Source organism: Talpa occidentalis, unplaced genomic scaffold, assembly GCF_014898055.3.
Source record: "Talpa occidentalis isolate TD23 unplaced genomic scaffold, MPIMG_talOcc4v2.1 talOcc4.16, whole genome shotgun sequence".
Classification (NCBI taxonomy): domain Eukaryota; kingdom Metazoa; phylum Chordata; class Mammalia; order Eulipotyphla; family Talpidae; genus Talpa; species Talpa occidentalis.
This window is the reverse complement of record NW_023601653.1, coordinates 47,655,040-47,679,716: the sequence shown is the minus strand read 5'-3', so window position 1 is coordinate 47,679,716 and position 24,677 is coordinate 47,655,040. Positions and strand designations below refer to the sequence as shown.

At 46.1% G+C, this 24,677-nt stretch overlaps 1 protein-coding gene across 6 annotated transcripts in view; it reads right to left on the bottom strand.

Annotated features, from left to right (window-relative positions):
* Positions 1-24,677, bottom strand: part of SENP1 (SUMO specific peptidase 1) — a 66,716-nt gene that overhangs the window by 5,529 nt on the left and 36,510 nt on the right. For 5 of the 6 annotated variants that reach the window (XM_037514152.2, XM_054696322.1, XM_037514150.2 and 2 more), the window contains exons 14-18: positions 23,166-23,369; positions 22,236-22,315; positions 21,304-21,388; positions 20,701-20,796; positions 18,066-19,853 (exon numbers count right to left, since the gene is read on the bottom strand). In XM_037514152.2, the coding sequence (XP_037370049.1) occupies positions 19,791-19,853; positions 20,701-20,796; positions 21,304-21,388; positions 22,236-22,315; positions 23,166-23,369 (528 nt within the window). In that variant the 3' untranslated portion in view covers positions 18,066-19,790. Of the gene's footprint in view, positions 1-18,065; positions 19,854-20,700; positions 20,797-21,303; positions 21,389-22,235; positions 22,316-23,165; positions 23,370-24,677 lie in introns of those variants that run through there. The other variant, XM_054696321.1, reaches the window with a different exon arrangement.

Below are 24,677 nucleotides of genomic sequence, written 5' to 3'. Positions count from 1 at the left end.
GCAACACCCCCCCCCCACCCTCTGGCACCAACCCAGCTGTCCTTGGTGCTTTCATTGTATCTTTAACTGTCTAAAAGCCTCCTGTAACTCCCCACTGCCTGCAGGACAGAGGACAACTCTTCAGCCTGGCCCTCAGAGGCCTTTCTCGACCTATCTTTCCAGTCTCTGTTCCAGCCCAGAGCATTCGCCCATGGGCAGCAGTCTCCTCCATTTGGTCTTTCCTCTGCACACACTGCTTTGCAGACATGAGTTGCCCACTCACCTCCAGCCTGTCCTGTACCTCCTAGGCCTCCTCTCCCTACGAGTGGGACTGCTGGTATAGCAGGATACTTAAGGTCAGGCTTGAGTTCTGATTCTAGCACTACTGCTTACTATTACTTACCAGCTGTGCAACAAAGGGATTATAGTAACTCTACCTCCTCCCAGTTGTGTGGGGAGTACTCAATGAGATGATGCTCCTGATACAGCAGCAGAGGGAGAGAGGAGTAAACTGGGATGGCTGTGCCTCCCCTGAACCTGGAGTTTGTTCTTGCCAAGAACTTTGGACACGTGCCTTCCAAGTGGTGAGTGTTTGCTAGATAGTCCCTGATTGATGGTGGGCACCCCGAGATGCGTTTTCTACACATGCTCCCTTGATCAGAGGCTCCACTGAGCCTGAGGGCAGCGTCCCTTTCCTGGCTCAGAGGATCCTTTGGAGGTTTGAGGTGCCTCTGTTCTGAGGCCATCCACGGCCTTCCCTTCTCTGGGCTGAGCTCTCTTTGGTCTCCAGAACTCTTTGTGGAGAGGCCTCTTCTCTCTTATGTTTGACGTAGCAGCTAGGATCTTTCTTCCCAGTGATGGAGGACAAGAATAGAAAAACTGGAAAGGAGGCCTCATAAGACTAAAACCTGACTCACACAAGGAGGTGAGGGTCGAGGGGAATAACATGACCATTAACCCAGCTGTAGAGGTCATGACCAGTGCCTTATCACAAGGCATGAGACCCAAGCAGGATCAAACTGCTATAAGGAGTGGAACACAGGCCGAAGGGTAAAGATATGGAGATTGGGCCCACCCTGGAATCTCTGGTCCCTTCCTGGTTTTGCCTGTTGCCCAACATCAGCAACAAGCAGGCCACTCCATGGTGAGTGACCACTCCCAAAGAGAAAAGGGCTATATCAGTGCAGTCTCTGCACAGGCTTGGGGCGGCACTCCCACTGCCCACCTGTGACTATGCAGGTGCTTCTTTTCACCAACTCTCTCCCTCTGCAGGGCAGCAGCCTCCTGCCTGTCCGTGACCTGCACCATGCTGGGACTTCTCTTCACTGACCTCCCTCAGCGGAGGCCACTCTCCTCAAGGCCGCCCTCCTGCAACCATGCAGGCCTCTCTCAGCAAACCTGTCCCTTTCCCTAATAAACCTGTTCTTTAAATATGACTAACATCTCTGTCTCATGGAGAAACTCGCCTGGGGAACTCGCTGCGTGCCACTGAAACAGGAGCTCTGGTGAAACCTTTCCCAGCGTGAACCCAAGGACCCACAACTCCACAAAACTCCATCATTTTGGCAACCACAAAGGGACCCTTCACGTCATCTGGTGCCAACATCACCAGTAGTGGCCTCGGCCTGTGGAGGTGGCACATGAAGCTTTCCCAGAGCAGACGGGTGGAGGACAGAGAGGGAGAAGGCTGAGGACACATGAGTGTCCTGAAGTGTCTGAAGTGTCTGAAGTCTGCCTGCACAACTAAAGAGAAGTCACCAGAAAACACACACCAGAGTCCTGTGCCTGGCGCTGTGCTGGTTGTGCCCTGTGAGATCCAGGCACTGCTCCTTGATTCTGGCCCTTAAGCCCTTGCCCAGTTTGGCTCCAAAAACAGTTCCTGAGCCTGGGGGGTTAAAAGGAATTCTCCAGCGACCAACCAGTCACCACCCTAGAGGAAGGCTGGAGCTCCAAGTCTTTTCTGAAAGGAATGTTGTGTTGTCTGGGCCCTTCCCCCTGCCGCAGCCCCCTCCCACCACAGCACCCAGTCCTGCAGTCCCTCTGTGACCTGTGGTTTTGTTAGAAACCTCATTAGTAGAAACAGAAAGGTATGAGCGGGACTCAGCGGCTCTCTATGTGTCAGCTGAGAGGAACTGCGGGAGGAAAAGGCCATTTAACCACACTGAGGTCAGCCCTTAGCGGAATGAATTGAAACCTGGGAGAAGGGTGGGAAGTGAGGTGCAGAATAAAAAAGGGGTGCCCTAAACTCAAGCTGGGAAGGGAAGGCCCTGCATCCTGAAAGGGTCACCAGCTTCTCTTGCCTGATCCTGGAATTTTAGAGGCGATGTCTGAGGAGCCCCCACAGGTGAACTAGAGAAGGAGGCTGGGCTTCCGGAGTCTCCGAACCCCCAGGGCAGGGGTAACACAAGCTTTGCTGAATGAATGAATGTTTAGCTTGCTCCCAGAGAGAGCCAGTAATAGCTCAGACTTCTGGAGGCTCACGGTGTCAGGAGCACAACGACATAGTATTATTAGCTCCATTTTAAAGATAAGGAATTAGAGATACCAGAAGGTGTTATTTGGGGCTCCTTTAGCACTTCAAGAACTCACCAGAACTCTGCCTACTGATATTTGGAATTTCTGAACCAGGAACCCATTGCTTTATATTTCACAATTAGTCACAAAGAGGCTGACTAAGTTTGGGGGCTGAGGCAGCCCACTGATACACTTCTCCTGCAGGGTAATTAGGGTGAACATCTGGAATCTAGAATTCCCTTGTCACTAGGGAGGGGCTGTCCTAAGCTTGGGGAGGCTCAGGAGGCTCTGCTGAGGGAGGCCGGGACCATGACTGGTGCGTGAACCCCCACATTGCTTCAGGGAGCTGTTTGCTTCTGCTGGTCAGGGAGGTGCAGGGGCCACGTGTTTTTTCAAGCCCAGTTGGGGATGCACATGATTTATGAAGCCTTTTAAAACCAAGGTTCCCTCATAAAGGAGCGATAAGGATACTGCAGGAACTCAAGTCATGAAAGCTTTCCTTTCTGGAGGTCCGTTGGACAAGGCATTGCTGTCAGTGTGCCTGCCTGCTGCCCTCAGAGGTGATGAGCCATGTGCACCCCACCTACATCTGGAATGGTGGGGATCAGGGGCCACAGGCAAGCTGGCAGAGTTGTGTCTAGACCCCTATCCCTGCGCAGGCCTTCCCCCACCCCACACCCTCTTAGTTGAAGCCTGGCCCAAGACGCCTGAGTCCCTGCTCCCTGATGCCCTGACTCCAAGGTCCAAGCTTCTCTTGGACATGTCACTTCATCTGCTTGAGGCTGGTTTTCCTCATTGGCAAAATGAGCACAATACTAATATCTACCTCAAGTTCTTGTAGTAAAGTAACAAAGCCCCCTCCCATTGGGAAACGCTCTGTGGACAACTCTCCACACAACCTGCATATTGTCATCTTTCTCTTCTTTCTCCTACATAACACAGGGCACGCTGTAGTGGATACAAAATGGCAGTTTGTTGAACTGAATTCTACTGGTTTCAAGGAAGAAGAAGAAGCGAAATGTGTTTGAAAGTGCCAAGTAGTGCCCATGGTTAGTAGACATTTAGAAATTTTGGGTAAAATATGAATTTGAATCGACTTCCCCCTACAGATGTAGAAACTAAGACCCTGGGCCTGATTGTGAGATGTGGCCCCAGGGCTCCACCCTTCTCCTCCTGACCCTCACGGGTCTTCCTCCCAGGCGTCCCCTCCCCCAACTTGGACATCAGGGCCTCTACCCATCCCCAGCCCCGGCCGCCTCTCTGGGGTGGTGGGCGTCCCTGTGTCGGCTCGGCTGAGCTGGGCCCCTCCCCAGGGAAGGGGCCGAGGGGTGTGAAGGAATGGTGTGTGTGACTGTTTATTTTCTCTGAAGGATTCTGCCTGAGCCCTGCTATAAAAATAACCTGCCTGGAAACCTCATCTCTGAAGGGGAGAAAGAGGCTTTTGTATCCAGAGAAGTGGCTCCAACGGCCTCCCTGTACCTTGCCTCAGCCCCACTCATTAAGGAGGCCTAGGTGATGAGGGGCCTGGCCCCTGTGAGGAAGGTGGAGGGTGGGCTGGAGGGCAGGGGGGCCGGAGGGGTGAGGCAGCTCAGGGCGCTTCTCCAAGAGCACTGCTGAAATGTCTCCCTGCCCCCTTTACCCGAGATGATCTGAAGGAGGAACTGAGAGAGAGAAAGAAAGAAGAAATCAACAGACCTAAAAACCAGCAGAGATACATTGACTATCAAGAGAGACAAAGAGGCCGGGGGACAAAAGGAAAGCAAGTCTAAAGGGGAGCAGGGAAAGGGAGGGAATCAAAGGAGAAAGACAAAGTTCCACCAAAGATACATGCAACTTCACAGGGGTGGCCAAAATTTGGTTCAATTCCCGAAACCCACAGTGCTCTCCTCCTGCCCCCTCAGTCCCCGGGGAGCAAGCAGGGCAGGGGTCAGAGCTGGGCTCTAGGACCTGTTCTTGCTCAACTGCCTGCCCAGCTTCCACTTTGACTCAGGCAGGGCTAGGTGTGGAGACTAGGGCCTGCTTAGGGTTTCTCAGGCATTCCTTCCCGAGAACAAGAATTGAATCCTGAGTCAAAGCCTTCTTGCATTGGATTCAGGGCCTGAGTTCAAGTTCCGGTTTCCCCACTTTTTAGCTGGGTAGTCTTGCACAAACCATTTGAAGTCGTCCAGACTGCTTTTCTCTCTGTAAACTAAAAATAAGACCACTACCACCCCATCTCCCACTGGGCAGATCCATGGCAGCGTATCCAGATGGGCTCTCTAAGTTGTATGGTGCCAAGGAGACAAGAGGGCATGATCCAATGGACACATCTCTCTAGGCACTGGCAGTGGGCTGATGTCTACCTAGAAGTCATCAGAGTCTTAGTAACCGGCACCATTCATGCCACCTGAAAGCTACAAGGGACACTCTCTCCGCTGTAACAGGGGGGTCAAGAGACTCCGAGGTATTGGCCACTTGGAGAAGAGTAGGTCCCAATATTGACCATGAAAGTGAAGTCATTTACTGTAAAAATTCTCCCATAGTTTTTCCATCATCAAAAAGGGATGATCCACATAGACTCAGAGGTTGGTAGGATGTGTGGCATTGAAGATGCCCTTGAAACTTTTGTCTAAAAGGGATGGTATCTCTCCTGGGATAATTCATGGGCCCAGCTGACGATGACATATCTCCCCTGGGGATTAGAGTTGGTGTTGTTGGAGTGACATAGATCAAAGGGAGAAATGGAGGTGGGGCCCAGGGTCTTAAAACAACTTTTGCAGGCTGGGACTAAAATGTGGAGAGATTGTAAAAGAAGCTCAATGATGGGGACAGAAAGGCAGCATAGCTGTCCACCATAGCCAGGAGATAGCCAGCAGAGGGCCAGGGGGTTACCCACACCAAGACCCAAAGCAGGCTGTTGGCACCACAGTCTATAGGCTCCCAGTAGCCCGAGACTAAGCAGAGGCTCAGGAGAGAAAGAAAGAACAGGGTGGTGGCAAGGTGACCGCTGGGAAATAGAAAGGCATAGACATAGTTATGCCTCTGGGACTGTACTCCAAAGTGACCATCAGCCATGCATTCCAAACCTAATTCATGGCATGGGCTCAGGATGCTAATAATAGTTAATAATCGTTAACAAAAATGATAATAAGTCACACAAAAAAAAAAAACAATTAGCCCCTACTGTGTGTGGGGCATAGCTGTAAATACTTCGCAGGCATGATCCCATTAGCCTTTATAAATGTCCTCTGCAAGAGGACACGGTGATCACCTCCCAAGCTCCTGGCACCCCCACACACTGTGTAAAGTTGACCCTAGCCCCAGTTCCAAGACTCTGATTGATTCTGACCAATAAACTCAACCCACCCCTCTATGCATTCAGAGGCACTCCTTCAGATTGAGCCAAACTGTTAGGACATAACTAGATTTAATGATGAGGGAAGAAAAGTTCTTTCTTTTTTGTGTTAGACACTGATGTGTGTCCATGTGAGGCCAGGAACTGCTTACAGCCAAATGAGGATGCTAGGGGAGCCACCAAAGCCAAACCAGTATATCAGGAGGGCATGGCTTCTCAGGGAAAAGGCTCAAGCCCTGGCCAATCTGCTTTTTGAAATTCTCATGACCTCTGGCTTTTCAGTTACATGAATTAATAAAGTCCATCACCGTTGAAGATAGTTGAGTTGGATTTTTTCCTGTCATTTGCAACTGAAAATTCCAAACTGATGGAGACTATAAGGCCCAGGGAAGTGAAAAATTTGTGCAAAGTCAATTAAGAGACATACGAAATGACAGAGCTGGAGCTCAGTTGAAGGGGCCATGAATGTGGAACGCACACCCTGTGCTTACTCACTTTTCACGTTGTGTGATTGCATCCTCACAACAGTCTTCAGAAGTGGAATCTATTACCCCTATTTTATAGATGAGAGAGCTGAGACTTAACGTGTCCACCATCAGATTGCTCTTAGGCAATAGTGTAGTTTGAATCCAGGTTTCTGTGATCGGGATGCTGGGCCTTCTCTCCAATCTGACAGGCAGAGGCTGTCCAGGAACGACCCAGAACCAGCTCTATTCCACTCCCTTTGAGGATTGATTCCTAATTACTCTGTCCAGCTCAGTCCTGTCTCTCCATGGAAACTGTGTCAACAGGTGAGTATTGAAGGAAGGTAGGAGGCCAAGTAGAGCCTGCTATCAGAAAGACTGTTCCTGTTGTTCCAGCAATAGCCTGCGCTGCCTGAGAGGCCCGAGTGGCCTGCAGGCCATATGACAGCTGGTAAGGCTGACATCTTATATGCCTTGATGTCTTCCCCTCCCTGGGCCTCAGTTTCCCGAACTGCACAATGGTTGGGACAGAACTAGGTGAGAGCTGGAATCTCTTCCTGCCCTAACATTCTAGAATTCTGAAATTCCTGGAGGCAGAACTCAGGCTCCAAGGTCTGGTCAGGAGAACAGAGAGGTGGCTGTTTGGCCAGCTTGACAGAACAGTGGGGCTTATTGAGCTCGCGGTTCCCTGAAACAGAAACAGTCCAAGAGTGCATGCAGAGAAGATAAATTCATCTGTGGGTTTAGTGAGAGTAGCTGAAAAATGCAGTGCTTGAGGGCTGTCCAGGGAGAGCCAGCTTTCAATTAGCAGGCAGCTAGTGCCCAGCCATGGAAACAGCACTGGCGCGTGTTCTGGCCCCGCCAGCAGGAGGACAGTCCCCACTGGCCCCTCAGGGACCAAAAGCCCTACCTGTCCAGGGCTCCTTCAGGTGCTGCTGCGTCCCCTGGATGTCTGGTTGGGTTGCATTTGTAATTAGCAAGTCTTTTGGAAATTTGACTTGAATTAAACTTAAGTCATTGTTCTTCATGTATCCAAGGTGTTTATTTCAGCAACATATTTAGAAAAGTGGTCAGGTCAGAATTGGACTGAGAAGGCCTGGAATCTCTTTCTCTGGGTGTCTTTGGATTGGACCGGAGACTGAGAGGTGGACAAGATGCCATCAGAAGCTTTTGGAGATTGTTCCGAGACTTCTCTTCACACTTTGTTGATAACTAAAGCTAATGTAGTGACAATTTTCAATGTACTTTGACATCTGCAATCCCATCTAAACCTCCTTACAGTCCATTGAAATAGATATTCGGGGAACACTATGCCCTTCTGCCCACCCCCTCTCCCTCATAGTCCTGACCCTGATTCCTAGAAAGGAAAAGTGGAGGTTCAGAGAGGGTAATCGAAGGCCCTTCAGTCAGCAAATGGAGAGTTTTGGTTCCAAGTGTTATGCCCTTTATCCAAAGCACACTGACATCTCTCCACCACCATTTGGGGTGTCATGGAGGCCTACCTACTTTCCCAGGCTGCAGGCTGCTTTTCCCATTGCTTCGTGGCAAGGCAGAGTCAATGGAGATGAATTAAAACATTTACAACTGCCAAGCTTTGAAAAGATTGGCATTCAAGATAGAAGTCATTCTAATAATAAAGAAGTGTAAAAGTCCAACACAATTCTGACTTTCTACCATGATTATCTTTATGCTTTTAAACAATCAAGTATCTAAAATTAAATGATTAATTTTTACTGATCATCCCTACCCTACTGGCATTCCCTGCCGGTAGGTGGGTAGTTCCCAGCCCACCTTTGGGCCACACAACCCTGAGAACGTCCCACCCTCACAGGCCCCTCATCCCTAAAACCACGCTTCTCTCTGTAATAGTCTGAAATTGGGCCAGGCTGTCTGGATCAGAAGATGCTTATATGGGAGCAGGAGGTGACCTTGAAGAAGGGGCTCCTGAGAGGGTGCCCCAGGGCTGGGGCCTAGGTAAGGAGGCAGAATGAAGCCTGTTTGGGGGCAGGTTCATGCTCTCCCTTGCCAAGGAAGAAGGAAACAAGGCCACAGAAATGGAGACTGGCACAGCTGTATATCACGTTCTTCCCAGGCTTGGAAAATGCAATCACAACACCATTCCTACCTCAGGGAGGAGGCAGAAGTTACCATGGCAAAAAGTTGAGAAGAACGGCGTTAGGGTGCCCAGCAAGGGGACTGGGGAAAGAATTGAAGATTCCTTGAGTCTCTTTCACTACTGGATTTGACCCATTCTCCAGAAGGCCTTAGGGCTGGCTAGGACTCCTTCCTGCATTCTCTGGTTCTTTCTAGATGCCAGTCTGGGCACAAGGGGGGGAGGGGTATTTATCAAGAACTATTGGTGTATTTTCCCTGCTCTTTTTGATACACAGACTGAATGCAGCCATGGGGAGGATTATAAGAACAAGGACAGTATCGATAAGTGATTGAGGGAATTCTGAGCCCTTTATCAACAAACCAACAAGAATTTGCAAAACTCTTTCAAATAAACTCTTTAAAAATAAACAGTGAATAAGCCTTTGATCCTCTGCCTGAAAAGAAGCAAAACATATGTGGGGAGCAGCCAGTGAGCAGCCCCTCCACTTTGATTCTCCCTAACACCACCGTTCCACCTGCTCACTCCATCTCCCGAGCAGTCCTGCCCTTGGTCCGTGAGGGCCCACCCTTTCAGGAATCTCATGGTGTAATAGTTGTTCCCTGGCTGAGGGTGGGAATGGTAGGAGATCCCTGTATGCTTGTGGAACAGCCCAGGTTTCCTGAGGATGGAGAGTTCTTTGCAGAAGTCAGAGCAGTGAACAAAGAGGCCTTTGAGTCAGGCCTTGGTGAGAACTCTACAGAGCCAGCGCCCTGGGCCCGGGCACCTTGCTGCCATCATACCTCCAAGGACTGGCTTGAGCAGACAGTTGGTTTTGTTTCTCCTCAAAGGGAATTCCTAATGAAGCTTTGCTCCCCCACCTGTGGGTATAGAAGTGGGGGTCATGTGGGAGACACTAGGTGCAAGGTGCGGTTGGCATCGACCTTAAACAGTTCTGTGGAGTTACAATGGCCCCCTATGACAGAGCACTTGACTCATATAGACAAGTCCTGGAATGTTCAACACGTTCACTGCTGCTTAAGTTTTGAGGGAATTCAAAGGACCGATGAGAAACTTGCTAAACTTAGGAAACTCTCTCCAGCAAATGTGAAATGTCATATTTTGCATGTAATTGCAATAGATGTATCTAAAGACTTTAGCTTTACCTGCACCAAATCTATTTCACAGTTCTAAGGCAAACCCAAAGGGTTAAATAACTTGTGTGAGGACCACAGTGTTTAAGCGGCATAGCTGTGTCTTAAGTCCAGACTTGAATAGTCCTTTTTCTTTCTCCACTGGAAGGAAAGAGCTCCCTCCTGTTCATTGGCTGAGATTTCGGTTCACTTCCCTCCCCAACACTGGGAGGCTTTGCAAGCCCCCAGCAGGCTCCCTGGTGTCCTGAGCTTACCCTTCAAAGGTTAGCTCAGGTACGCCCAGGGTTAGGTAAAAGAGGTCAAGAAAGGCAAAGCCTGAGCCCAGAGCCACTGAATATGGTGGTGAAAGGTTAACAGAGTTTGAGTGTGACTTTCTTGTGTGTGTGATTGAGAGCAAGGCTGCATGTGCAAAGGTGCACGTCTCTCACTTGTGTGTGTTGGTGCTACGGGGCAGGACTGCAGGCCAGTCTGGGAGAGAGGTGCCACAGTGTCCTGTATGAATGGGCCTCTGTCTTCAAGGCTGTGTGAGCCTCTGTGTGCACAGGTTCCATTAATTCACCCACAGCCACATGTGGAAAGGGGAGGAGAGGTCAGGGGTGGCCCAACCCACTCAGTCCTGATTTTAGAATGAAGTAGAGGACACAGACGAAATAAACTAAACAGATCCAAATGCATTTGTGAATAGAGTATACATGTACAGACAGACACACACATCCCCTCTGGTGTTCTGTCATAACCTTCTCTTCTCAACTCTCTTATGAACCTCCTGTTACCCATCTTAGGTGCTTTGGGGGAAGAATCTTAGGTTAATGTCCTAAGACAGACTCTAGAGAGTGCTTTGGTCCTTTTGCACCTGTCTCATGTTTCAAGTCCGACTTCCCTTTGTGAGTCTGGGTGTGTCATCTCGCCCCTGCCTCCCCTGCAGCTCCTGCACTCACCCTCCAGCTCTGCAGCAGGCCTCACTTGCACCTTTCTGTCAGAGGTGGACTGGCTTGGCTAGCCCGATGTTCCCAATCCCACCCCCTTTTCCTCTTCCCTGGGCCATTGCCTTCGGCTATGGCTTTTTTTAATGGAGCGACTCCTGTCTGGGAGTAACCCAGGGCTCAGGACACAGGGAGACACTTGTCCAAATTTGCTATTTTTTCACCAAATTTGCCAAACCACAGTGATGGGCTCAGTGGCCTGGCTGGGTGCCTTCCTTCTCCCTTCAGCCACTAGCCTGGCCTCCATTCCCCTTTCTGGCCTTGGTTAACAGTGGCCTCTGGTTCAGGACTTCCAGTTACCCATTGGGAGACCTCCTCGGTGGAAGTGTGAGCTCCTATGTTAGGGGACAAAGGAGATAAGGGTTCTGAGGATGAGAAACATTGGGGGCCAACAGATAGGCTCGTAGAGACCAGTGAGGACACAGTGTTCACCCCTCTCTGCCTGGCACGTAGACCCTCAAGAATAAGTGCTCAAATGGTTGAGTGGACTGATGAATGGGTAAACAAAAGGGTGGGTGGGTAGATGAGAGAATGGGGGATGAATAAATAAATGAAGACTCTTAGATCCAAGTAGATATTCTGATGAACACCTAACCTGAGTCCTTGGTCTAAACATGGGGGGTGGGGGTGGGGAGCAAGGAAAGACCCAGGTGTAAAAGGTACAATCATCCTATTCCTGAATTTAAGGAAAATCTCTCAGGCCAGACCCTCCATTTTGTGTTTTTGAGACTGCCTAGAGGCCTGGGTTCCGGTAAACTGATCTTTTCTTTATCTAGTCTAGTCTTCAAATACTTCTTGCAGAGGAGTCTGTGCTCACTAGGGAAGTTGCTCTGCAGTTGGACAAAGTAGCAATGAGTTAGGTAAGAGGTGGGTGGGAAGAGTTGAGGCTCAGGCTGATGGGGGTGGTGGAAAGCCCTGGAGACAAAAATGTTTTAGCCGGGGCCTAAAATGATAACATTTAGACCAAGAGATGGAGGACATAACATAGATCCTGGCATATAGTAGGTACTTAGTATTTATTGAAATGAATAAGACACATAAGTGTCTTCTTCTCTGATAGCCCATAATTCTTTCCAAGAGATATATGGGGTTCTCAGCAGCTTTGGACAACTAAGAACCTTCTCTGGGGGGTGGGGATGGGGGTGTAATGAATCAGGGTCAGCAGCCCTACTGCTGGAAAAAGGGACAATGTGTGCATTTCCAGCCCAAACTCTTCTCATAATCCCCACTACCCATGGCCCCCTTCCCTTACCTTCATCCTCTTCCCTCAATTATTCTGGTGCTGATCCGGAGGTCAGGGCACTAGTTTGTGTGTGGACTGTGTGGTCTCAAGCTCTGGCAAAAGGCCTCCCAAACCACTGGCTGGGGCATAGGACTGGGGCACAGGGGTGGAAGCCAGTCCTCTGGCAGGCCAGGGACTTGGTCGATGAGATAGGCAGCCCCACATCGCCATACACAGGACTGCGGGATTCAGAGACCCCATTCAGGTGTCCTATCCCCCAGGCGAGGCCAATATAATTTCTCTAGTGCTAAGATCTTCATGGGAAGAAATGCATAGGGCAAGACTCAGGGGAGTGTGTTGGCGGGAAGTGCTCTGAAGTTTGATCCCTGCTCTCCCATTTCAGTTTGCCTTGCCAGAGTCCAACTGGGAGAATTTCCTTGAAGCTCATCTGTAGGCAAAGCTGGATTAGATCTAGAAAGCCTGGGTTTTGAGGCCCAAAGAGGCTTCTCTCTGGTCTGAACCCATTTTCCTTGCAGACACAGAACTGTTGGCTCAGGGCAGGCAAGGGAAGCCAGTGAGCCCAGAGAAAACAATTAGGAGTAATTACCATTGAGCGAGGCCCCCAGGAGGGGTGAGGGTGGGAAAGGTTATCTGTTTAAAGAGGAAGCACGAAGTGGAGTCTGATTTTAGGGATGAGAAATAGGGTGGGAGGAAGTGTTGAGTGTGTGTATTCTCTCCAGTAAGAGAGCAGGACCCCCTCCCCCTAGCTTGCACTAAGTACCACCTCTAAGGGCTCGGTGAATAGAGGTGGGGCAGGGAGCAGAAGGGCGCAGGGCAATGCATTCCTGAGATTCCTCAGGCAGCCTGAAAGGCAGAGGGAACTCCAAGCAGATAGTGTGACACCCAGGAGTGTAAAGATAAAATGGATCACTGTGGAGCACTAGAAATTTCTCCAAATGGGGAGGCAGCCCCTAAACTCTCCCCATTGCACACACTTGAACCCTGGGAATGCTTGGTGCCTCTAAGTCTTAGCCTTCCCCTTTTTGCTACAGAACTAGAGGCCTCAAAGGAAAAGTTTACTAATGTGAGCAGCCAAGAGTTGGGGATAAGAGTGGCAGGAAAAAAGATAATGGGCAGTTGGGGAAAGGATTGAGAGGCAATGGGAATTCCTTGGTACCCCTCTCTGGAGAAGTCAAGAGGAAATGAGCCCAAAGGCCAGGACCTTGTCATTCTTTTTGACACTTCAAACTAAAGTGAAGGGACAAATAAGGATCCCAATCTTGCCTGTGAAAGAAAATAGGGAGCACTGGATTATGTGGATGTCCTCAGAGGTTCCCTTCTTTGGTAACACATGGGCAGAGCCCCAGTGATGTTCGGGTCAGGTGTGTGGCCTGCTGAGATCAAGCAGGGCTGGCTGTGTAGAGCAGCAGTCATAGAGCTTTTCAGGGCTTTGGAGACACATGTTCTTAGAATCAATTCCTGTTTCTATAACAATCTGTGAGACTTTGGGCAAGTTACTCAACCTCTATGCTTCTCATTTCTGAACTGAGAAGTGAGATAATACTGGGTTGTCGGAAAAGTCATGATGCAGTTTTGCATAGAAAACAGAAAAAATACATCATGACTTTTCTGACCACCCAATAATATAGAACCTGCATCATACATCTGTGAGGATCTAACGAGGCAATGTAGGTATGGGGCACCCAGGCGTGGGCGAGGACCTAAATGCTTATTCTTATTATCTTCAGTGGAAGAGGACAGATGTTGACTGGTACATGGAAGCCAGAGACTCGGGACGGGATGCACTGTATGCCAGGCATGCGGTGAGGGCTTGAACAGGATGGAGGCTGTCAAAAGGAAGGAGTCACTGCTCAGATAGCAAGTCATAGTCACTCATGCATTTCTCCAACAGTTCTCTCCTTCGACTGTTTTAGGCTCTTGGGATGTAGAATGAACATAATAAACAAGTGAGTAAATAATATGTTAAGTGCTGTGGAGGAAAAAAAAGAAGGTAAGGGAAATTGGGAGTGTGAGAACCAGAATGTGGAGATGACACCACACTAGAGCCCAGAGGGAGTGGTCAGGACACGAGGTGGAGGGACAGGGCAGGGGTGGGGGGTGGGGGTGGGGGTGGATGTCCTCCAGACATCAGGAGCAGCAAGGAGAACAGTGAGAAAGCAAGCCTGGTGCGTTACACAAACACGAAGGAGGCCTGGGTGACTGGCCTAGTGAGGGCGTGCAGCCTGGGGTGACTGTGGCCTACTGAGGATGTGCAGTGGCTGGGGGGTGCTGTTGGAGGTGATGGGTCCTCTGTGAGGGCCTTTACAGGGCACGGGTACACAAGGAATGATTATATTTTTCCTGATATTTAAGGAGAGTGTCTGGAACACAAGTTCCTTAAAGAACATGAACCTAACCCTGGCTCCTTTGTAACTTTCTGCAGCTCTAAGACCAAACCAGTCACCTAAACGGAAGCTGAAGACAGAGGTCGACTCACTCTTAATGGGGTCTAATTTCTGTCTTTGAGGGAATCTTCTCCCCACTTGTTGACATGCAGACACTGGCAAGTATCACTATCTTTAACCACATACAGGAATCAGGAGTGGTTGAAGGTTTCCCTACTCATGCCAACGATTTTTAAAGTACTGAAAAATTTTAACCACTCTGACATTTTTCTAGGTTACCTAGAAAATCAAGAATATCCTGGAGACTACAAGGGGCTTTTTTAACTCAACAAAGATGAAATCGTTTGAGCAATACAGAGGGAGATTTCCGAGAAGCTGCTGCTTTTTCTGTTATTTTTTGGTGTATGAGCGTTACAGGGAGAGCAGGGAGTGCACTCCTTTGAGGTTATGGTGAGGAAGAAGGGGGTGGGAGAAGGGCAGAGTTACAAGGGGTGCTGTTAGCAGGGCGGGTTGGAAATCCTGACTAGTGTGTTTGGCTCAGGAGCCTTCCCTGGATGGCTCCACAGACAGGTCTGGTTTTAAAAAGGGCCAAAGCCATGGATTTGCATGTTATTTGCGTTCCAGGCTACCATTCCAGGTATGTGGAATGAAATGAATGAATGAACAGTATTCAGACTCCCGGTGAAAGGGAGGACTCAGGATTCCAGACCACACTGAGGATCCAATCACTGGTCCAGCTTGGATCAGGAGACATAGACACAGACAGAACAAACAGCCAAAGAGACAGAGACAGTCTTAGAGAGACAAACACTATCAAGTCCTTTTACTAGGGAGTTTCCAGTTAAAGCAAGAAAGCAAAATCCACACAATTTATTTTAAATAAATCAACTTTTAAAATCTAAGGAGAGTCACACATACAGATAAAGGTAATACCATCCCTGACCATCCATCCTCCTCTCATTCAGCTTCAAACTGGACCATGTACCTATGAGTCTACCTTCTTGATGAGATTATTGCTTGGTGTCTGCCTGGCCTCCCAAATTAGCCTATACAATCCTTGAAGACAGGTGACTTTTGTTTCCTTGGTCAAACCTTTGGGGCCCCAACCAAGTGCTTAAACACATCTTATTAAGCCCCTAGCATAAGAGGCTCCTCAGCATCTCATAAGGCTCTATTTTCCCCCACCCCTGAACCCAGAACATAGCTCTGGTTAACAGACAAGACATACGCAGCATGTAGAACAGTCTGGTTAAAGGACAAGGCAGAGAGAAAGGCACCCAGTCTCAACCTATAAGAGATGTACAGTATCATTGGAAATAAAGAAGATGGAGGAAACTGTTTATTATAGAAAGAAACGTGGTTAGGAAAAAAAACTTCGATTAGCCCCTGGGATAGTGACTGAGACTTCCAAAGGGCACACTGAGGCTATGGGAAGGTGCTGCTGTTAAAGGAAGTGGGGCACTAGTTCCAACCATAAAGGAAGTGCAGACTCGCTAGACTGCCATAAGAACTGCTTCATCCCCTACCACCTGTAATGCTGCCTTTCTAAATAATTATTTTGAAGTAACTACCCATATTTCTCCCCGGCTGACCAGAGAGGCAGCTTGCACTTTTGGTTTGGAAATTAAAAAAAGCACCTGTCCTCAGTGGCAATCTACTCACACCATACCTTATGCACAAGACAGATTACAATGCAAGTACTACATGGATTCGTATTATTTTGTGATTATAAGGGTTGCAGTTGTCCAAGTAAGAGATTTTATAGTATCATGTGGTCAGGGCACTTGTGTAAGCCCTGCAGGCATTTATGAATGGAATAAAAGAGTAACCTGAATGAGGAGTGCCCAGGAGACTGAAGACTCTACATGCATCCTCTTCCCCACACTTGGTGCTCTACAAAGGAACAATCTCCAGAAGCCAAGCAGCTGATGGCTGCTCCTCAGTCAGGATGGAAAAGTCAGCAGCTGTGACGTCCCATTAGGACAGACTCTGACCTGGGACTTAACTCTTAAGACCAAGCCAGTTTTAACACAGACCTTAAACTTTGACTCTCTCCCTTGACTGACTTCTACTCCAAGCAACATTATGTCCCTCAATAACTTTTCCAGATCTTAGACTTGCCAAGATCCTGGACATCTGGGTCCAACCACTTACGACTGGAATTCTCTCGACTTGATCCCTTTATAGGCCAGAGAGAGCCTGCACTAGTATTTCCTCAAGGTTTATCTTCCAGGTCCGTCTCCTAGCTTTTCTTTCTCTCCCAAAGGGGAGAGAACTTCTCCCTTGCTTTAGTGGGTGACCAGCATGATCCTATACCTCACAACGTCCCTCTACACCTCCAAAACTGTAAATGGCAGTTATATGCTGTTAATAGATGTTAGGATGCAGCACAAGAGAAAAAGCATTCCAGACTAAAAGGAAGCTAAGTGTTAGGGCCAAGTCTTATTTGTACCTTCCAAAACTTGATGATAAATTTGAAGCTTTGGACAGACTGCTCCTGGGCAGAGAAATACAGCAACTTTCCTAAGAACTCAGTATGTGACATTTGAGTCAAAAGCAGGGCCCTGACAGCCTTACACCTAATTTTTTCTTGCGTATATGAAGTCACAGGACGAAACATCATATTCTGCCTCACACTGGCCCATCCAGCTAGAGCAAGGGACATGACAAAATGTGTCATATGAGAACTGGCACAGGAAAAAGACAAGAAGCTGCAACATGAACCCCACTAGGGCTCCTAAGCAAACCGCCCCTACCTCTATCCAATAGTCTTTTATGGGCCATGTAAAACTAGATGGTGATGGACTATGGAATGGGGTTGCTAGCAGTGGTTTTTCAGGTTACCTGCTTCTACTCCAGGACCACAAAAATTAAGAGCTAACATTGCTAAGGGAGTAGAAGGCTAGCAAGATTACAGTGGCTAAAGAGAGAAGTGGATACTGAAGAGAAGTATGAAGCACTTAGATACAATTTACACAAAGTCTTTAGGCTGTTCTAGGAAATAGAGGACTCCAAGGAGCAACAGTGGATGCCAGGTGTCTCAGAATTAAAGTGGTAGGAATGGTCTGATTTTCTCTGTACAGGGTGGAGTGATTGCAGGGCTGTGGTTTCTGTTGACTTTATATCTGGCATCTAGAACTTTTCATCCCTTAGTGTTCTTTTAGTGGAGGTAGGTCACACAACACTTAGCACAGGGGAGTGGGGAAGACAGAAGAAAAAGCAAGCGACAGGCTTATTTTGTTTAAAGCAAGTCAAAGAAGATATTGATAACATGCCTTTGGCCATGGAATATAGGAATTTTTTCCCTACTCATTCATCAAGGCCCATCCTTAAATGGAGATGCTTCTAGGTGCTGGTTTTGATCCTGTTAGCTAGCTCTCTGGAAAGATAGAATGGCCCACTACAATATACATTTATATTTGGTTCCCATGGGGCCACTCAGGGGCATACCTACATCTGAGTCTGGCCACTTCTACCCTGCAGGGAGCTCCTAGTATCACTAACTATCACCTTGTACAAAACTGTATTGTTAGAAAGGGGGGCCAAGTTCAGATAGGCTCAACAATTCCTTATATATTTTTCAAAGTGCTCTTGCTGCATGTTTCATTTTCTGCTATACACGGTAATAAATGTGTTGCTTTGCTCTGTCCAAAACTTGGGAGAAAGGTAAGATAGATGTCATCTAAAGGGAACAAACAATAAATATAGGGAACTATCTTGTTCTGAGTTCCCCAGACAATAAAGAAAGAGCCTGAAAAAAATTCAGGTTTTTTGACTCGAAGTCCAAATCTATACTATAATGCCACCTTTAAAGTTGTCACTTAAATACATTAAGTACCAAAAATCAATGTTCAGTTCTCCAATGAGCCTGAACATAACTGCCTTCTAAAAGACAATGTGAAAGGTCCCAGCAACTCATATACAGAAAGCTATTTATTTCCTATAGAACACACACATACATACATGCACACGCACAAGCACACTCACACACACACACACAAATTAAAGAAGAGGAAGAAAGAAGAAAAATTGAAAACAAACAAAAGGTGGTCTTCCCTTCAAAAGGCAGGCAGTTATGGAAAAGGACATCTAATTGCTGGAGTGGAAATAGTAACATTCAGTTAACAATGGAATATTTAAAAAAAATAGTTTTCTTTTCAAATTTTAACCTGTGGTAAAACATAGAAAAATGTACTAAACAAGCTTGGTATAAAACAGAGTAAAATTGTCAAATAAGCCCAGGGAGAAAGCACAATGCTGGAAAAGATGGGTACAAGGGAAAAGGAGAAAAGATTTCATACAAAACTACCTATTACGATACAGAAAAAAGTATAAAATGTTCCTATTATGGAACTTAAGTACAAAAATGACACTGGCGTTGGATCATTTCACTATCTAGTCTGAAGGAGCTCTCAGACAGTGGGGAGATCCTAGAACAGGAATAGCAGATTTTTAAATCTCAAGTCGATCAGTCCAATTCCACCCGTTTTCCAACTGAAAGTCTCACCTCCCTTCACCTCCCTCTGTAACCTATACCCCTAAATCAAAGTTCATCCATGTCTCAAAATACTCTGTTAGGAAATCCAGACACCCTACATGTAGGGGCTGGAATCTGTGCATGTTGGAGCTAAATTTGGAAAATGGAAATAAATCTACAGGCTAAAATGGTGAACACATTCAGCCTTTTTCAAAATAAGCATATCACTGTGAAATATATATATATATATATATATATATATACTTTATATATATATATAAAATTCTTTGTGGTTAGAAACATATTTAAACTAGCCACAGACCGAACTAGACCTGCACTTATCCAGTGCTGGAATTTTATGCTAAAGACTGAGGTCCTTCTTCTTCTTGGTCAGAACTAGTGGCAGTAAAAGTGGTGCCTTGTTGCTCCACTAAACCACTCCCTGGGTGGGTCATCTCATATCATGTGTTGTGAGCACATGCAAACCCCTGCTGCTTTTAAGGAAAGGACTGCCTGGGACATTGGAGTCCACCCAGGGCTCATGTTTCATGCCTCAGGATGGGAGGAAGTTGCAGATGATAAAACAGCATTGTACAGAAGCAGACAAATTTCACATAGGGGCGTATAAATAGGAAAAGTCCTGTAGGAGGGATTTATGCATGTTCCCAGAAGTCCAGTTTACAGTGACTTTCCTGATTATGTCTTGAAAATCACGTGTGAATGTATATGTATATGTGTGTGTATGCTGGTGGTTTTTATCCCTACCTTTTGCCCAGGCCCTTTCCTACTTCTTAGTAAGGCCTAACAACAAGAGTTTATATGAAATCTAGTCTTTCCAAACTTCTCTCAGTACCTTAATTAGGGACTGAGTGAGGCTGGAGCCCTTTGAAAACAAGATGGCAGAACTGAAGAAGTAAAAAGCAGTCTCTCTCTTCAGATTAGGGATGTCCCTCACCCCTTTCACAGCACCAAAGTTTCTTTGCAAAAATAGTATCTGAGATACAAAAGGAAAGGCAGATGTGCTTGTGAATGCATCTTGCCAGGGCCTGGTCCAGGATCAAGGGTTTTACAAGAACAGAGAGTTGGGAGCAGCTGTTTCCAAGTTCTCTGGCTGTAGACAATAAAGAGCTGGTCCCCCACAAGGTCAACGTCTGTTCAGTCAGTCTTCATAAGAGCTTTCGGTGGAGGATCTCCCAGACCATGCGCTTCCGGAAGTATGGCATGTGTTGCTGAAGGGACACAGAAACACCCTTGATGTTCATTTCTTTATTCAGAACCATTACTCCCTTTCCCATTCTCCTTTCTCCTTGAGGTTTTTAACTAAAATAGTCTCTGCTGCAGTTTTGGGCTTTCAGAATTGCTCATTCTTTATTACATGTGACCTTTTTCTTTCTATTGCTATTTTCTATTGTTGAGACCTTATAAGTTTTATTGGGCATTGCCTGGATTCCCTACACTATGTGTCTATCAAGTCTTCTATGTTGAACTTTAAAGAGGATCTAAGATCTGAGGTCTGAAAATCAAAAACTTAACTTTTTAGGGGAAGAGTTAAGAGTCAGCTAGAGCTATGGTGGAAAATATGGAAATGACATTGATTCAACAGAAGTAGTATTAAGTGGAAGACAGAGAATAATAATTTCTTGTCTCAACCCACTTTTGGTCTCTGAATGGCTGCAAGGACAGAAATAACCAACCACAAACTAAGAGAAGACTCATCAGTTGCCTCCAGTGAGGGAAGGGGAGGAAGCAGTACAACAAATTATACCAGCAGACCAAGGTGTAGACTCTAGCAAAACCTAACTGCAAATCGAATAAATGGAAACTGAAGAAAAGTTGCTCCGGTCCCAAACTGTTTCTTACAGAATTTCGGCTTAAGTGAGGAAGTTGGGCAGAGAAGGCTGTTACTGACCAGAATCTACTACAATATGTGAAGAACCCCAGGATGTGGCCTATCACTATCCTTTCTCTTGTGTTGTGGTGCAGGAAGTAACCACCAGTGCTAGAAGGCATAGCCCCCTATGCAGAGGAGAACCGCCACTGGGCGGCCTAGTGAAGAGTTCCCACCTGAAGGCTCACCTGTGTGAAGTTGATTGGTCTGTCTTTGGTAATGCAGTCAGCATATTTGCAGGCAAACATCCCACAGTCACTTCCATTCATCTGCTGTGGAATTTCCTGAAGGAACAAAAGCAACCAAAGTGTGACATCTTCCCAAGCTGCTTCCTTTTTTAATAGGTTATAAATAAACAAAGATATAAACGTTATAGGTTTCCTTGAAAAGATGACACTGGTCCATCACTCAGAACCAGAGACTCAGAGGAAAAAAAAGTAGCATATTAGTCAGGCCTGTGTACTTTATATTAAGCACATAGGCGACTATCTTAGACTTCCATGGAACTTAAGGATGTAAGAACTGGCACCTCCCACAATCAGCAAAACATTTCCCCTGGAGCAATACATTCAACAAAATAGCTAGGCAGTCAGAAAACCTAGTTCTATATAATTAACATTATATAGTTTACCAGTTTTCCCACAAAACGTTTACTCCATCTTCCTCAAGGAAACAACCAACCAAATGGAAGGCTGGTGAGGCACTATGAAGGTCCAGGAATCAAGCAATAAAATCCTTCCTTTCCCAAACACCCTAATCCCTAGATTTCCATCTCATCAAAATTAATATACCTGGCTTTTCTTGCTGAAGAGCTGCCAGCCATTGGTATCAAACTCCTTCCTCCTCTTGTCAATGCTTTCCTGCTTTAGGTATTGCCTAAGGATGTTAGGAGAGAATTAAGGTTGCTGTGAGGAACGGTGACAATAGCTCTGACAATCCTTACAAAGCGTTTTCAGCTGCATTTTTTGAGGTAAGAGTGTTGAATGCCAGGCAGGGAATCTTTGGACTGCAGAGCTTCCTTTGGAACTCCCACATTTCGTGCCCACCATGTTGACCCAAGAGAAATATGATTGCTGACAACCAGGCTCCTCTGACTCCTGTTTCTCCTGAGAAATAAGTTTTGACTCTTCCCCTTGGTTTATATGGTCCTTTAGAACTCAATCTAATGGAAGAATATTTCTTTAGCAGTCTTGAGGTACTCATTTACTATTTTTACTCTTGATCCTCCTGTGCAAAAAGTCAATCCAAACCAACAATTTGTTGAGTGCCTACCTCATATAGAGTACTCTTCTTAAGTGCAAACTGCTCACCATTCTGGAACCTATCTCCTCCTGGCCACCAGAGCGGTACAGTGAAGAACAGGTATTTTAGAAAGACAATCAGATGGGGTATAAAGAGACTTGCACTCTGGTTCCCAATTAACAACTAGTAGCATGTGAACAATTAAGTCACCTCTGTGGGTTTTGGTTTCTTTATCTGAAAAATTAGGAGGTTGGATTAGATGCTATCTCCACAAGAGTATATCCACTCTGTATTTTAGTGCACGGAGACAGCAACTGTTGACATATTTTTGGTATTAACTTTACTTAGATGTAAAATATCCATTCTTAATATAAAGATTTTCTTTAATTATCACTTCATGAAGGTATAAAAGCATTTAATAGCTTGGAATTCACAACATACACTCAACACCAGACTCTTCAGTCCTCAACTGCCTACTTACAAAAGGATCCTGCAGGCTTCATTGTTTATCCCACCCATAGAATCATAATAGGTAATATTCTTCTTTCTGAAGTCCACAACCTGGGAATGAAAAAAAAAAACAAAAGTAAGTGTTTGTAATGTGAAGAAAACTGGTTTCTCAGCTTTTCCTTCTCCGGCACTTAGAACTTTCTGCCAGATTTCCTGTGAAATCATGATAAATCTGATTGATGCATTGCATTATACTAGGTTTAGTCTGCAGAGGAAAGAAAAAGGGAATTGTTTTTACAAATTATGTCAAGGGCTGATTAGTTGGTCCCAACAATTGCCCTGAAACCTATTTATAGTGTTCAGGTTCTCTATCTGCAGCACAGGTTAACAGTGAAGACACCATGTGTTTTTCAGAGCTTATAAATTGAGTGAGATCTTCTCCATGTAATTTCAGAAAGACGGTGAGAGATTCTGGGTTTTGTTTCATTAGCTGGATAATTTTCTTTTGGCTTTATACTTTTAAAATATAATTTAAAATAGACCATGAAATAACTTGCATTCTTTTATTATTACATTAAGTTAATGTATGCATGTTCTAAGAGTCAAAGAAAATATTAAATTACCAAGTATGCAAGGCAAGTCATGATTAGGCAGAAAATAAGTCACGGAATCTCAGCTGGCAGCATCATTAACAAGTTACTTTTTTCCCCTTGTCTTGCTTTGCTACTTAAACTTATCTCCCTTTTAAACATTTCCAGAAAAGGAAATTCTATAGCTTTCTTCAAAGTCTAAGTATCTCCCACTCTTGAGAGGGAATTTTTCGATTAACCAAGTTTTAGCCAACTAAACAATTCTCTCAATCATCCAGTGAAGATGTAGAATTGGTACTAACTACTCTTTGTGTATTCTGTAACTATGTGGATTTATTTTAAATTTTACTATATAGAAAAGAGGTACTCACAGCAAGACACCAGTGCACTCCCAGGTGAATGGGTACCAAAAGAATGTCAACAGAAAATACATCTACTTTCTTTGTCCACCGTTTTACCGCCTGATAACCAGCTGTTTTTAGCTTAGTGAAAAAAAAAGTATTAAACGCATGCACACTTGGCAATCCCTTCTCTTTACTTCGCTCCATCAGCATATTCATGTAGAAATTGATGATCTGTGGGAAGAAATTAAAGGTACTTAGGACTTTCAAAATAGTGGTTGCATAAAGGAAAGGAGTTGCTGTACTGGATAGCATGTTACTGTTTGCTAGTCAATTTATTTTTTTTTAAGATTTATTTTTTTATTTATACAAGCACTGGGTACAGTCAGAAGCGCAGGAGGGTGAGAGGATTCACCAGAGACAGAGCAGGGAACAGAGCAGGCAGTCTGACGAAGTACACTGCTGAGGGGAGCAGCGGGCGTGGTAGGAGAGGTCTGCGCTCCATATGGGACCCTCACCCGCCGGCCGGGAATTGAACCGGCACTGCAGAGGCTGCAGGCAGCTTCGCAGCCCAGCGCTCAACCGCTGTGCCACCAGGGAGGCCCTCCTAATCAATTTAATGAAGACTTTTACAAGTGGCCAGCAGGCCCATTCATGTCCTTATATCAAATTCTGATTACAAAAGGAGGTTGGGGTGGTTATAAACAATAAAAAGAAAAAAGTCAAGGGTTGGGGATACATATGGGCTGATGCTGCAGAAAACTAAGGATTAGATCAAAAAAGTAGAGTATGAGGAAGAAGGGGTTGCTAAATTAAGGTGAGACAAGAGAAAAGGAAAGTACGTAGAGTGAGCAGTTTAATAAGGCACACGAACAGTTACTTTAATCCATTTGACTGTGTTAGCAATTTAAATAAATCTTGAATTCAGTTAGAGTTTAGAGTTAATAAAGATAAGATCAAGAGTTCAATCCAGGGCCTCCCTGGTGGGGCAAGGGGTTAAGACGCAACCTATGAAGTTGTCTGCAGCCACTGCAGCACGAGTTTGGTCGCCAGCCAGGGAGCAACCCACATGGTGCAGCAGACCTCTCCTGACTCGCCCGCTGCTCCCCTCAGCAGTGTATTTCAGTCGATCTGCCTATTCTGTTCCCCACTCTGTCTGGTGAATCCTCTCACGCCTCTGGCCTGTACCCCAGCTCTCGTATGCATAAATAAAACTTAAAAAAAAAAAAAAGAGTTCAATCCATATATGTGGGCCATGTGGTTTTGCGCAGATAGAAAACTTTACTACATGGCTAAACATTGCCTTTTCAACCTGGTAAGTCATCTTGCACAGCAAATTCTTTTGGTCTCAAGTAGAACTAAGTGACAGGATAAACCAACAATTGTACAAGAAAACATGCCTCTTAACAATGGTAGCTCAGCAAGTCACCCTTGGAGAGGAGGACATGGGTGTATTATAATAAAAATCTACATACATGAGACCTAAACGTAAAGTCATAAACACAAAGTTTTCTCATTTTTGTTTATTCTACTTATGTCTTT